The 12,034-nt window shown below is 43.5% G+C and overlaps 2 protein-coding genes across 6 annotated transcripts in view; one reads left to right on the top strand and one right to left on the bottom strand.

Annotated features, from left to right (window-relative positions):
* Positions 1-6: 6 nt before the first annotated feature.
* Positions 7-12,034, bottom strand: part of LOC116425319 (soluble calcium-activated nucleotidase 1) — a 111,293-nt gene continuing 99,265 nt past the window's right edge. The window contains exons 1-5 of one of the 4 annotated variants that reach the window (XM_076374321.1): positions 4,983-5,001; positions 1,160-1,609; positions 884-1,087; positions 658-815; positions 7-586 (exon numbers count right to left, since the gene is read on the bottom strand). In XM_076374321.1, the coding sequence (XP_076230436.1) occupies positions 374-586; positions 658-815; positions 884-1,087; positions 1,160-1,609; positions 4,983-4,986 (1,029 nt within the window). In that variant the 5' untranslated portion in view covers positions 4,987-5,001 and the 3' untranslated portion in view covers positions 7-373. Of the gene's footprint in view, positions 587-657; positions 816-883; positions 1,088-1,159; positions 1,944-4,982; positions 5,002-12,034 lie in introns of those variants that run through there. The other 3 variants (XM_031972896.2, XM_076374320.1, XM_031972886.2) reach the window with 3 other exon arrangements.
* The window catches only part of stet (stem cell tumor), a 455,475-nt gene continuing 446,820 nt past the window's right edge, over positions 3,380-12,034 (top strand). The window contains exons 1-5 of one of the 2 annotated variants that reach the window (XM_076374319.1): positions 3,380-4,252; positions 5,010-5,299; positions 6,888-7,129; positions 7,525-7,548; positions 7,631-7,795. In XM_076374319.1, the coding sequence (XP_076230434.1) occupies positions 6,950-7,129; positions 7,525-7,548; positions 7,631-7,795 (369 nt within the window). In that variant the 5' untranslated portion in view covers positions 3,380-4,252; positions 5,010-5,299; positions 6,888-6,949. The remainder of the gene's footprint in view (positions 4,253-5,009; positions 5,300-6,887; positions 7,130-7,524; positions 7,549-7,630; positions 7,796-12,034) is intronic. The other variant, XM_031972871.2, reaches the window with a different exon arrangement.

Here is a 12,034-nt window from a genome sequence, read left to right as displayed (position 1 = left end):
AAGTGGTTAACTGAAACATTCTCTTGCTGACAATACAACGCTCAATGAATGCATAATTTCAAATGTTCATTTAACAATCTTCGTTGGATGTGTCCTATTTAAAATATGTTTCCTTAGTTACTATCTGTATGTATGCATATATGTATATGCAATTAAATACGTTTGCAAAATGTTTATGTATATATATATATTTACAAGTTTCGTGTAATCATTATTTTGATCTAGTTAAATGGGCAATACTGTTCAACTAGAAAGAACTGCACCTGCACAGTTGTTTCCCTTCACGTTGTTTAATAATATACAGCTAGAAACTTGATACAATTATTTACAGTTCTTATTTGTCAATGAAATAACGATATTCCTAGATGGAATGTTATATAAATTCTAGACCCTCGAATTTCTTGTTCGTCACCTTAGTTTCTGGCAATATCGTGACACCTTCGATCGTAAACGCAGTAATGTATGTAGCGGTTTGTCCTTGATACTCTTCCGTTTTTAGCGCGACGATGATCGTGTCTTGCGAACCAGGCAGGAATTTGAAAGCCGAGAAGCCCCGTATTGGAATCAAGTTGCCGACTTTCGTCACCTGAAAATCATCGCATCGATAACATTGTTGTATTCTGAAATCGCGATAATAGAACAGGAATTCGGATGAACCTTGATGTCCACGAAATTTTCGTCTGCCGTTAGTAAAACGTTACAGCTCATCGTTTCGTCGGTGGTCTCGTTGTAACGATTTTTGGAGCATCGTCTAGGCAGGAAGAACCAGCTTTTGTGAACGTCGCTCCAAGCTCCTGATTCATGGATCATGTAACCTGGGATATCGACAAATGATTTTCAATATTTGCAGTTATTAAGATTCTGTTAAATGGTAGTTGTATACCTGGAAATTCTATGTGCAGTGCTTGCCTCAATCGTTTATAATTCGAGATCCAATTCAACGAAGAAATTTCACCTCGAGGAGATATCACCTTTATCCAAAGAGGATTACTGTGTTCAAACTCTCCAGAAGCAGTAGTCCATTCTTTACCTATACTACCAACATATAAATTCTCATCCTTAACAGTCGCCCATTCGGATTTAAATCCTACAAATGATTTCAGCTTGAAACATCAATTAAATTAAGCATGGTAACCGAGTCTACAGAAATCGAAGTTACCCTTAGAATTCCTTCCATTGCCATCCATCAATATGATCCAAGGAAAAGCCTCTTCTCCGTCAATGAAATACACTACACCAGTACGGTCGTCGAAAGACAACAAGTGTCCGTCGAAAGTGATCAACTCGGATAACTCCATACCACGTTCTTTCATACTCAACGACGACGTTAACATATGATTCCTGTCGTCCCAAACAATGGATATGAGATTGGTGCTGGGATCCCAATAGAGACTTCCAGTTTTCATAAGGCTGTACCATGTGTTTTTCCTGTCGGAAACTTTGGAGTCATGGTCTAGGTCACTGACGATAGCTATCCTGTAGGTGATACCCTTTGACGTTCTGAGTGGTGCGGTCAAGGGATATGTTTTGTTATACTTGTAATAACGGCACTGGGATAATAGTTCATTCGACGACGACGAGTACAGACTGCCGCGTAACAAAGGGAATCCTAGTAAAAACACAGGAATGGATAACAACAGGAAAATCAATGCCAAATACTGGCTCTGAATGCGAAAGGTGCTGTTGGCAACCCTATACACATGGGGTGCACGCAACGCCTGCCTCCAGTCACGCAAATAGGACATAGTATCTGTATTTCTGCTCTGCTTTCGCGAACGTTTCATATTATATTGCCCCCCAATACGAAATCAGAATACTGAAATCAGTATGGGTGACAAGTAAAGACTTAACCTACTACAACCTAACCTCCTCCTCCTCTACGGTTGCCCACGGCGACACGGGCAACGTAGACAACTGCGTTCAGCGCCATCTGTGGCCAATTGCAGAACTTTTAATCAGATTGAAGAAGATAAGGTAGTGGAAGATCTGAAATTTATTATATAACAATTTTTGACGTAATGTTAATGTACTTTTATATAGATCAACATTATAATAAAAATTGTAATTTTATTACAATTAATATTTATTGCAATGTTTTGATGTTTATTATTAGTTGTCATAAGCTTTTATTATAATGCTTTGATATTTATTAAATTTCGAGAATATTTTGATGTTCATTAATATTCCAATACCTTTAGCCTCAAAAATGTCTATTTTAAGTTGAACAATTTCAATTCGCAATGATTTTCTACGCGTCTAAGATACATGAACAGTTTTCCAATGCACAGTTCAACCCCTTTCGCAGTTTCTGTGGTTTACCCCTTACAGCTGTCTATTATTACATCCGTGCATGCCTTTCTCAGTCAATTTCCTTCGTAGCACCCTCAGAGAACACTGGGTGCCATTAAAACCTAAGACACCCTGATATCGCAGAGGAACAACCTACTTATCCTAGAAAATTGTCGTCAAGACAACTATCGACGGAAATCAACGATCGATCAAGCAATTTCTTCAAAAAGCCGTTCGTTTCTCGTCGACATCGTTACGTAATGTTATTTTAAGCCGCACGCGATCATTAAAGCTTCACCCCGGGTCCAACAATAGCACGATAGAGGGTCGGCTTTAACACGTCGACTGCCGAATGAGCACTCATTAGAGTCTCATGCAAACTAATCGGTTTTCTTAATAAAATCAAGAACTGGAACGTCAAGATTCGTCAGAGCGATAGCTCCTTCAATGTTTGCTACAGATTTTATCCCTTTACCATCGAATTCGCGAGAAGCTGTAATACACCTTACTAATTCCTTCAAATTCTGTAGTACGATTCAGTTTTCTAATAAAACGAAAGGGTCTTGGCACTAAGAATTGCAACAACTGTATCAGTCGAAGCGTGGAACGCGTGACGCCGTCATCGTCTAAAACAATGAACTCGAGAAGATGGAAAGTTCCCTATCATTTCTCTTCTAGATCACAGACTACCCAAAAGTAACAACTCCATCCTTAAAATCCAATAAATTGCCTATTGTCCACAAGCCGATCACACAGAACTCCTCCGATTGTCATTTGCCAGTCACCAGCTAGCCCACCTACACATTGCGTTCGGAACAAAAGAAACATAGCAGCCTCGAATTGTTCCCAGCAATGTTCTTCCCATGCCGTAACAATTGCCGAATTCCTGCGACGATCCGTCGCGTGTCGATAACGCGATGCAAGGAGCATCAGCCGCTGCATATTCTTGAACGGTTGGGGTTGAACGAACGAGTCTGGGGGCGAAATGAATCGAGGGGGTGGAAAAATGGGGTGGACTGTAGCGGGCGGCCGGCGGCGGAGCGAGGGGAGCCCACGAGGGTGGCAAAGTAGTCGGCAGTCGTGTAACGCGTTTCCCGCCGACAACATCGGCTATATCGTCGAATAATATTAAACCCGTGGCCGCGTTTCCGCGTTTCCACGTGTTACTCGCGTGTCCGTCTGCGCCGGACCCGGCCGCCATTGGCCCGTTGCGTTCCGCGGCAACCTGTATTATCGATCGAACGCGTATTGCGCACGTTGCCGCAGTTACTCGTGCCCACCGGAAACTGCCACTGTTCGCGTCCTACGGCGTTTCGTCGGTTTTCCCGTTTCGCCGTTGAAAATCTCTGTTTCCGTGCTGATTCGCTCGAAGAATCGGCTACCAGTAGCCGATCCGTTGGGTCTAGGATGATCCAGGCTCGAAGAGGCTGCCCCTGCGCGCACGTTGCCCGTCGTACAACACGTACCTCCGCCATTGTCCCGCTTCGAAACCAACACACGTCACGCGCATCGGTGCGAAGACTCGCTATCCGATCGTCCCGGTTTTCCGGCGCGAGGAAAGGTGATAGGTCAACAGCTGATGGACCGGCCGGTTCGTGTATTTTCTCGGGGATCGCGAGGATCGCGGTGTAACGGCCGATTCAAGTTGGTTTCCGGATCCTCGATCGATGTCGGCGCTGTTTTATCGATGCTGCGTGCTCCGGATTTGAAAACGTCGCGGCGCGAAACAGGGAACAGTGGTTCGCTGGACCGTGGAAATGACTATCGCGTAGCGGGAAAGTGTCATCGCCGCGAATGAATCTCTGTGTTTGTTTCGAACGAGGATCGTTCGGTTCGGTGATGGAATTTTGTTACTTTGCGCTGTGTTGTTCGTGAATATTCGTGAGATTATGGTGTTGCCTCCGTCCACTAGTGCTAGCACATGGAAAGCCACTGCGAAATCTCGGCATCCGCATCTTGAAAGGTGAATCGTTGTTTCTTAACGCTGTTTTCGCTTAGATTTTCGCATGAAGCAGATGCTGACTTTCACGAAAACTTGGTTCGCTGGTTTGGTATCTTAGCTTTATCGTCGAAAGTTGTTTACTGCGATCGACCACGCTTTATCAGCCGATTAAATATGCTTTGAATCGGTTCAAGATGTCGCTGCGCGTTTCGAATGCTTTAATAACCACTGTCACGTGTACGTGACTTCGTTGGATAGTAAATTACTGTCTATATACACGAAATACCGAACTCGGTCAAAGCGATAAAGACTAGCATTCCTAACAACCTGTGTTCACGACAGCTTTGTGCACGAATCGCGATGGAAGGAGCAGCAATCGCTGCAGAGGAACGACTAGAAAACCTCACGATCATTCCTGCGAAACGTCTCCAAGCTGTCGGATCATCCATTTACAACGCTGTCGTTGATCAATCGATAGAGCATAGTTCTATGCATCGTTCCAACGTAAAGCTTTCATTTAACCCATTCCCTGCTAATCACGAATGCACTCATGGTTAGAGAAGCCTTTAAGATTGCCTACATTTCTATTTCCATTGCATTTGAAGTGTACCTTAATAAACAGCGAAACCAATTGGAAAACGAAATGATACAAACGAAATCACCCATCCGACAACGAACGGTATCAAATAAAATTTACCATTGCTACAAAAGGAGAAGTAACGTTGCATAGAACGCAAAAATACTCACGTACGCATTAAAACATCCGCTGTCGTCGTAGCTCTGATCGATCATCGCAGCTCCAGACGAAAGCTAGACACGGGGTAGGTCGCGCGTCTCGTGATAAGGGTGCAGGGTAATTCAAGCCAGCGGTAAGGAGACACCGTGCACCGTCCACGACGACACGTCGTCGGATATTCTTCAAGGTCGTCGACCTGAGGGTCTGTTGGCACGAGACGTAATTGTGCTTGGAAGATGGCGCGGTACGAGGATAGATAAACGAAGCGGAGGCGTGCGTCACGGATAGGGGATGAGTTTGTGTGGCTCGCCGAGGGACGACGCCACGAGGGGGTGAGTTTCGGTGACGTTGCGCCGAAACGGGGAGGTAACGAATGGACGGCGATGTAAAGAAGCCCGTGGGGAAGGGAAAGGGAAAGTGACTGCAGGCAGGGGTGGCGCGTGGATGCCTCGGTTGCATCGCGGTTATGGGTTTCCTAGACCGACGTAGCAGCTATCAGCTCGTCCTTTTCGCTTAGCGTTTATCGGACGCGGAATTGGAAAAGAAAGCGGATTACAGTTTGAAATAAATCACATTATCATCCCGTGAACCCAGTAATGCCATTACCGGACGCTTTTCAGCGTGCCCGAAGACAATGCACACTTCCCTTCTCCCCAGAACCACTTATTAGCACGTGACCGGCTTCTGTGGCCACGTGACAGTGTCTCTCAACTCTATTAGTCAGGAATATTGTGCTCGGGGCGAAGATCGTTTTGAAACGAACGCGATATTTCGCGAGAGATCGGACGGTCTTTAGTTAAAGGGAGTAGAAGCGACTTTATGCATTAATAATGGACAGTTCGCTGATAAAACGTGTTGCGAGGAGATTCTTTTCGTTCGGAGCTAAGCGCGTGCACCGTTTCTTAAAAGGTAATCTCGTTTGCACAGCGACTTGTGCACTTAATTCCGCGACGAAGGGAATTGTTACACGTACACCTAGTAATTTTATTTGAAGCGCATTTCCAACGAGCTTCCAGCGAGCTTCCCGTGGACTTAATTTTTCGAGTTGCCCCGCGCGGCAATTTATCGTGTAATTTACAACGGAACGCAATTCGAGTCGGGCAAACAAGGTTAAATTAGGTTTTATCGTACGGAAGGGATGAAGTTCGGATGCTCCTCGTGCACAATAGCTGTGTATACTGGATGACTGGCCTGTACCCAGACCTATCGACGATGCATTGCCATGGAAACGGCACCGTCGCACCAACGTATTATACTGCATAGTTCGCAGAAGTGCCGCGTAAAGTACAGACATTTTCAAGGCCATCGATCTATCGCGAACTCAGCCGTGAGGGTGGCTCGAGAGCGGATCGGGAACCCGAAGGGTAAACGCAAGTTATTCTAGTCTTTTCGAGAGAGACTCGTCTATTCAGTTGTGACACAATAAAAAGAAGCTACGAGGATGCACCGAACATCGTTCACTTTCTAAACAACGAAACCTATTACATTTAAAACTCTCAGCACAATAAAGACATTAGAAAACGAACACTACAAGAAGAATTATTAATTATTCCACTACAAATTTCAACCCTTTGCGTTCGAAAAGCTCAAACTAAACGTATACAGTTTCAGTCTTCGCAGGAAGTCTTTGCAATTTTCTTTTCAAATATTAAATCTCCGTTAATCAAACACGCAAATACAGTGTGCCTAAGTAGTACAGCTATTTTTAGCAATGCAAAGGGTCGAATAATAGCGAGCGCGTCAATCAGAAACGAATTTCGCCGACACGGAGGTGGTTTCTAAGGAAACGACTTTTCAATCTTGAGAACAGATCGAGAACCACTGCCCCTGTCGAGCAGAAATTCAAGTTCGATATTGCCCCGGGCCCCGCGTCGGTGTTTTACGATCGGCAGCCGACGGTAGCGTGTTCTGGTGTTTTAGGAAACGGACGAGAGAGGGTAGAATGAGGAGATTCGCCCGGTGACCTCGTGCCACGCGCGGTAATGCTACTGGCAAGCGGTGCTTCGATACCGACCATCGCCGGTACCGTCGAGGAGGAGGAAGAATACGCGCGCAGCGAGGCGAACAGCGCTCACTACGATGGCTACGTTACCGATCATACGGATCTCGCGTCCGAAATCGATATCGACGAGTCCGAGTACAGGCGGGAGCTTCTCAACGACGTAAGCAACCCCCTTTTCAAATTTCTTTCCGCACGACTCAATGGAAATTAACCCTTCTGCTCGTTTCTTTACCGGTTTCTTTCAGTATCGTTTGAAATTGAAATGAAGTGAAAATAAATCAACGTTTTTATAATTCGATAATTATATAATTCAATAGTTTTAATAAACACTGTGAAAATAGTTTCTTTATTATTTTATTCCTAATCTGCTAAGATTCTTAAGGGAAGCGGTTAGTTTCTATTTAATCGTCTCTCGACTTTACTTTGGAAATATTTTGCTCCAGTTCATAGAAATTCTACGGAGTTCCAGATTAACTTTGAGCAGAATATTTCAATGAAACAAATACGACGATTTTTAACAGGCGCCCACACTTATCTTATTTCCTCTGCTTGCAGAAATGGCGAATGCTGTTCGATAAGGTACTTGAACGTATTCTTACCCCCGATTTAAATCCGTTCCACGCGATGCACGCCCGGAGCTTGACTGATTTCTCTTCCCCAGTTTGATCCGGAGGGTTTTGGCGAGATACCAGTGGAAGATTTTTTGGCGGCTCTGAAAAGTCCTGAATGGAAAGCCGAGATACCGGCGAATAAACGAGATATTCTCCTCACCAGGGCAAAGGAGTCGCGTGTTCAAGCGGTGACGTTCCAGGATTTCGTCAATGTGGTGAGTAAACGTCGCTTTTAACTCCTTGTCATGTGATTCCTTTCACAACTGTGCTTGGAAGATACCTTGCCGTCGATAATTCCGCGGTAGAGGGAAAGAATTCGAGTTTTATTCCGCCTCTACGTTTACTTTGAATAAGAATGATAATGTAGGGAAGTAAAGTATTTATATAGTTGAATTATGATTGTACAGTAGAAAGATACAGTTCTACTTATATAGTAAAATTCTATTTATATAGTAGAATTTTAATTATACAATAGAAAAGAAAGCTCTACATATATAGTAGAATTCTATTTATATAGTAGAAAAATAAAGCTCTACTTATACAGTAGAATTCTATTTATATATTAGAAAAATAAAACCCTACTTATATAGTTGAATTCTGCTTGTACAGTAGAAAGATAAAGCTCTACTTATATAGTAGAATTCTATTTATATATTAGAAAAATAAAGCTCTACTTATATAGTAGAATTCTATTTATATATTAGAAAAATAAAGCTCTACTTATATAGTAGAATTCTATTTATATATTAGAAAAATAAAGCTCTACTTATATAGTTGAATTCTGCTTGTACAGTAGAAAGATAAAGCTCTACTTATATAGTAGAATTCTATTTATATATTAGAAAAATAAAGCTCTACTTATATAGTAGAATTCTATTTATATATTAGAAAAATAAAGCTCTACTTATATAGTAGAATTCTATTTATATATTAGAAAAATAAAGCTCTACTTATATAGTTGAATTCTGCTTGTACAGTAGAAAGATAAAGCTCTACTTATATAGTAGAATTCTATTTATATATTAGAAAAATAAAGCTCTACTTATATAGTAGAATTCTATTTATATATTAGAAAAATAAAGCTCTACTTATATAGTAGAATTCTATTTATATATTAGAAAAATAAAGCTCTACTTATATAGTTGAATTCTGCTTGTACAGTAGAAAGATAAAGCTCTAATTATACAGTAGAATTTTAATTATAAAATAGAAAATAAAGCTCTATGTATATGGTAGAATTTTAATTATACAATCGAAAAGAAAGCTTTATTTATATAATAGAATTTTAATTATACAATAAAAAAGAAAGCTCTACTTATACAGTAGAATTCTACATATCTACTAGAAAAATAAAGGTCCACTAACGTACAATAGAACTTACGGGACAATCCACTACCCAAGATTTCGTAATGCAGCCCCATCGAGCCAAGTGGTAACAGAGAGTCACCTCCCCAGCGTAAAGGGTTAACGCGCCCACTCCTCGGCGCGCGGACCCGCAAATTATTCGACCAGTTTCCAGATTGTCGAGGCAACAAAGGGTCCAGATAATTCTCTAGCACTCCGCGCTGAAAAACCGCGATCCTCCGCGGCACGTCAATACCAGGAGCCGGTGCGCGGTTTCCTCGCCGCTCCCTTTACACGTCGTTTAACCGACGCGATTCGAATCATTCCGATTTGTACGCGGACAATTTTCCGCCACTCAACGTCGGACCCGATTCGCCGAAAACCGAAAACTCGCCCGGCCGAGGTTTAAAACGCGTACAAAAGGTTGTCCCGGCCTCTTTAAGCGGCGAGATTATCATTGTCCCGATATTTATCTAGCAATTCCTGGTCGCATTTCCGCCGTTCCAGTTCCGTGGCCGTATTTCCCCCCCGGGGATCGACAAACAAACGGACAATGACGGAGGAGGAGCCCGGGGAACTTTCACGTCGAGTGGAATAAGTCTATTTAACTGTCGCGAACCTTTTCTGCCTTGCTAAACAGCTTGCCGCGCAGCCGATACGGATCTGGCGACGGATAAAGCCGTCATACTTAAAGGAACTTCGATTCGGGATACAGATATCAACCCTTTGCAGTCGAAGGAGTTTCGCTAGAAATATTCCACGATTTCCTGGGAGATACAAACGACATTCTTTGAAACTAATGAGAAAATGTACACAACTTAAACCTAATCAACGCGAGGATTTCCAGGCATTAATCTCTCGCACGAAAGCTTTGCATTAGAAATATTCCAATATACTTCCAACAAAGTAAATGAAAAAGACACAATTGATACTCTATTCCTTCTACATTCAATAACATTAGCAACAACGATACTCAGGCGAAATCTTTGAAATCAACGTTTGTCTAATGGCCCCTGCACGCTGTCATTTTGCAAGAGAGTTCCCTTATCCTTTCGCGAGACAGAAGAACTTCGTTTCTGTTAGCTCAAAACAATCACCGGCGATTTTAAAGATACAAAAAGACGCGAAGTGCTCTTATCCTCGTTCCGCGAGACAGAAGTTCTCGCTGTTACACGAAAACAATCGCAGCGGCTCGTGCATAGGCCCTAAAACGGGCGAATCGCTAGTGCGCGGTTCGCTCGGCCGGGAATTCCCTTCGTGAAAGGCCGGCGAGACAATGGATCGAGACGAACGAATAAATCCCGGCGATCGCGGTGCCCGTTCCCGCCGCGCGGTTCACACTGAAAAGTGAACCCCCGCGCCTTTCCCGTTTCTTCGCGGTTTGTTATCCACGGTTGAATACCAGGAATTCAGTTCTTTCGGCCGTGAGAGAGGACGCGGGTTGATAGGATTAAACCCGCAGGTGGTTAAAGGCAGACGCAATTATTCAGGAGCTCGGAATCGCAGGCATTCTCTCTACGGTGGTATGATTTACGGTCGCCGGGGATCGAACGACGGAAACCAGGATTTCCGTGGCATGCGGCTCCCCTTCCCTTCTGCTTCCCCCCTCCCCCCCCCCCCGCCCCCTCGTTGCACCATATAACCGTGTCTGCATACTTATTATTTCGCGGACGTGAATGAACGCGGTAATCCCGGCGCGGAACGGAGACCGCGCGGAAAGAAGCTGAGCTTCCAGGGATCCGTTATCGTCGATCATCCGGCTGCACGCTTTGTTTCATTGTTAGCCGATTAGCATCGGTGATTGGTGGTTTTTGAAATGGCACGCTCGGGGAATAGAGAGGAATTAATGAACTCTTAACGGAGCAACGCCCGGTGCTTTACTTAGCGCGTCCGCGTGTACAAAGATGGTTTTATTATGTCGTTCTTGTAATAGTTACAATCAACACGTTAACCCGTTGCAGTAGAATGACGAGTGAGACTCGTGATGAAGAGTTCTAAAGTAATTTAAGAATCGATGTTGTTCATTATCCACGGATCAAAGCAAACTTTGCTATTATCAATGTACTATCTTTAAATGAAATTTCCAGCTGAAGTAGAATGGAAATTTTGTTGTATTTCTTACAAATTGCCGATTGTAAAATATTACACCAAGGGGTTAACCGTGCTATGTCACTTCTGCGAATTTCTTGTTATGTATGTTACAGTATTTCTTCGGTATCTCTGCACTACGAATCGAATATAACTTCAGACTGTATACGCGTTCTCTTGACAAAGGATCTTCAATCTTTCACAGATCAAGCTCCACTGTAAATACTCTTAGAATACCTGGTAGCTCGAAGTAAAAATAACTCTGAATTACTTGAAGATCATACTAAAACCTTCGAGTACAAAGGATTAATATCTTCAACCCCTAACTTCCCAGACCTAAGCAAACCAACGTCAATCGTTCTAGAAACAGAACAAACTACAACAAATATCCATAACTCTATCGTTAACCCTTTGCACTCTCTGATTCTCAGTCACCACTTGATTCGACACAGTAAAACTATAGAACGTGATATTTAATGTTAAACTTTGTACCGGTGATTTCTCTTCGAATTAGTCTCAAAGAACATCGTCTTTGCCTCGTAAAGAAACGGTAAACATTTCTAGTAAGAAACATCCGAGTGCAAAGGGTTAATTTCCAATTATACTTCCATATTGCAACAATTCCAAGAACCACGTCGCTGCAAAAGAAACATCCGAAACACTGCAATCCAATTAGCTCGACGAGCAAACAGAAAACCTCCCCGAGTCCCGTCGAAAGCAGGAAGAGATCGAACATCGCGATGTCGACGAGGAAACGGTCGCTCAGGTGGGCCACGGTAGTTTCGCGATCTCGGTGGTCCTCCGTTCGCCTCCTCTTTATCCCTCTTTAGTCCCGCGTAAGGTAATTTTTCTCCCTCCCCGAGCGAAACAGATTCTCAGCCGGGCGAGTTCATTCTTCCTCCGGTTCGGCTCTTCCCGGATATCAATTATGTCCCTGCGGGCCCCACCAAAGACCTACTGATGTGTGTCTCACCTCCGGGGAGAGGGGAGGGAGGGAGGGCGAGGGCCGGCTCGTTATCCCT

This window comes from Nomia melanderi, chromosome 2, assembly GCF_051020985.1.
Source record: "Nomia melanderi isolate GNS246 chromosome 2, iyNomMela1, whole genome shotgun sequence".
NCBI classification, from domain to species: domain Eukaryota; kingdom Metazoa; phylum Arthropoda; class Insecta; order Hymenoptera; family Halictidae; genus Nomia; species Nomia melanderi.
This window is presented reverse-complemented; position numbering and strand designations above follow the sequence as displayed.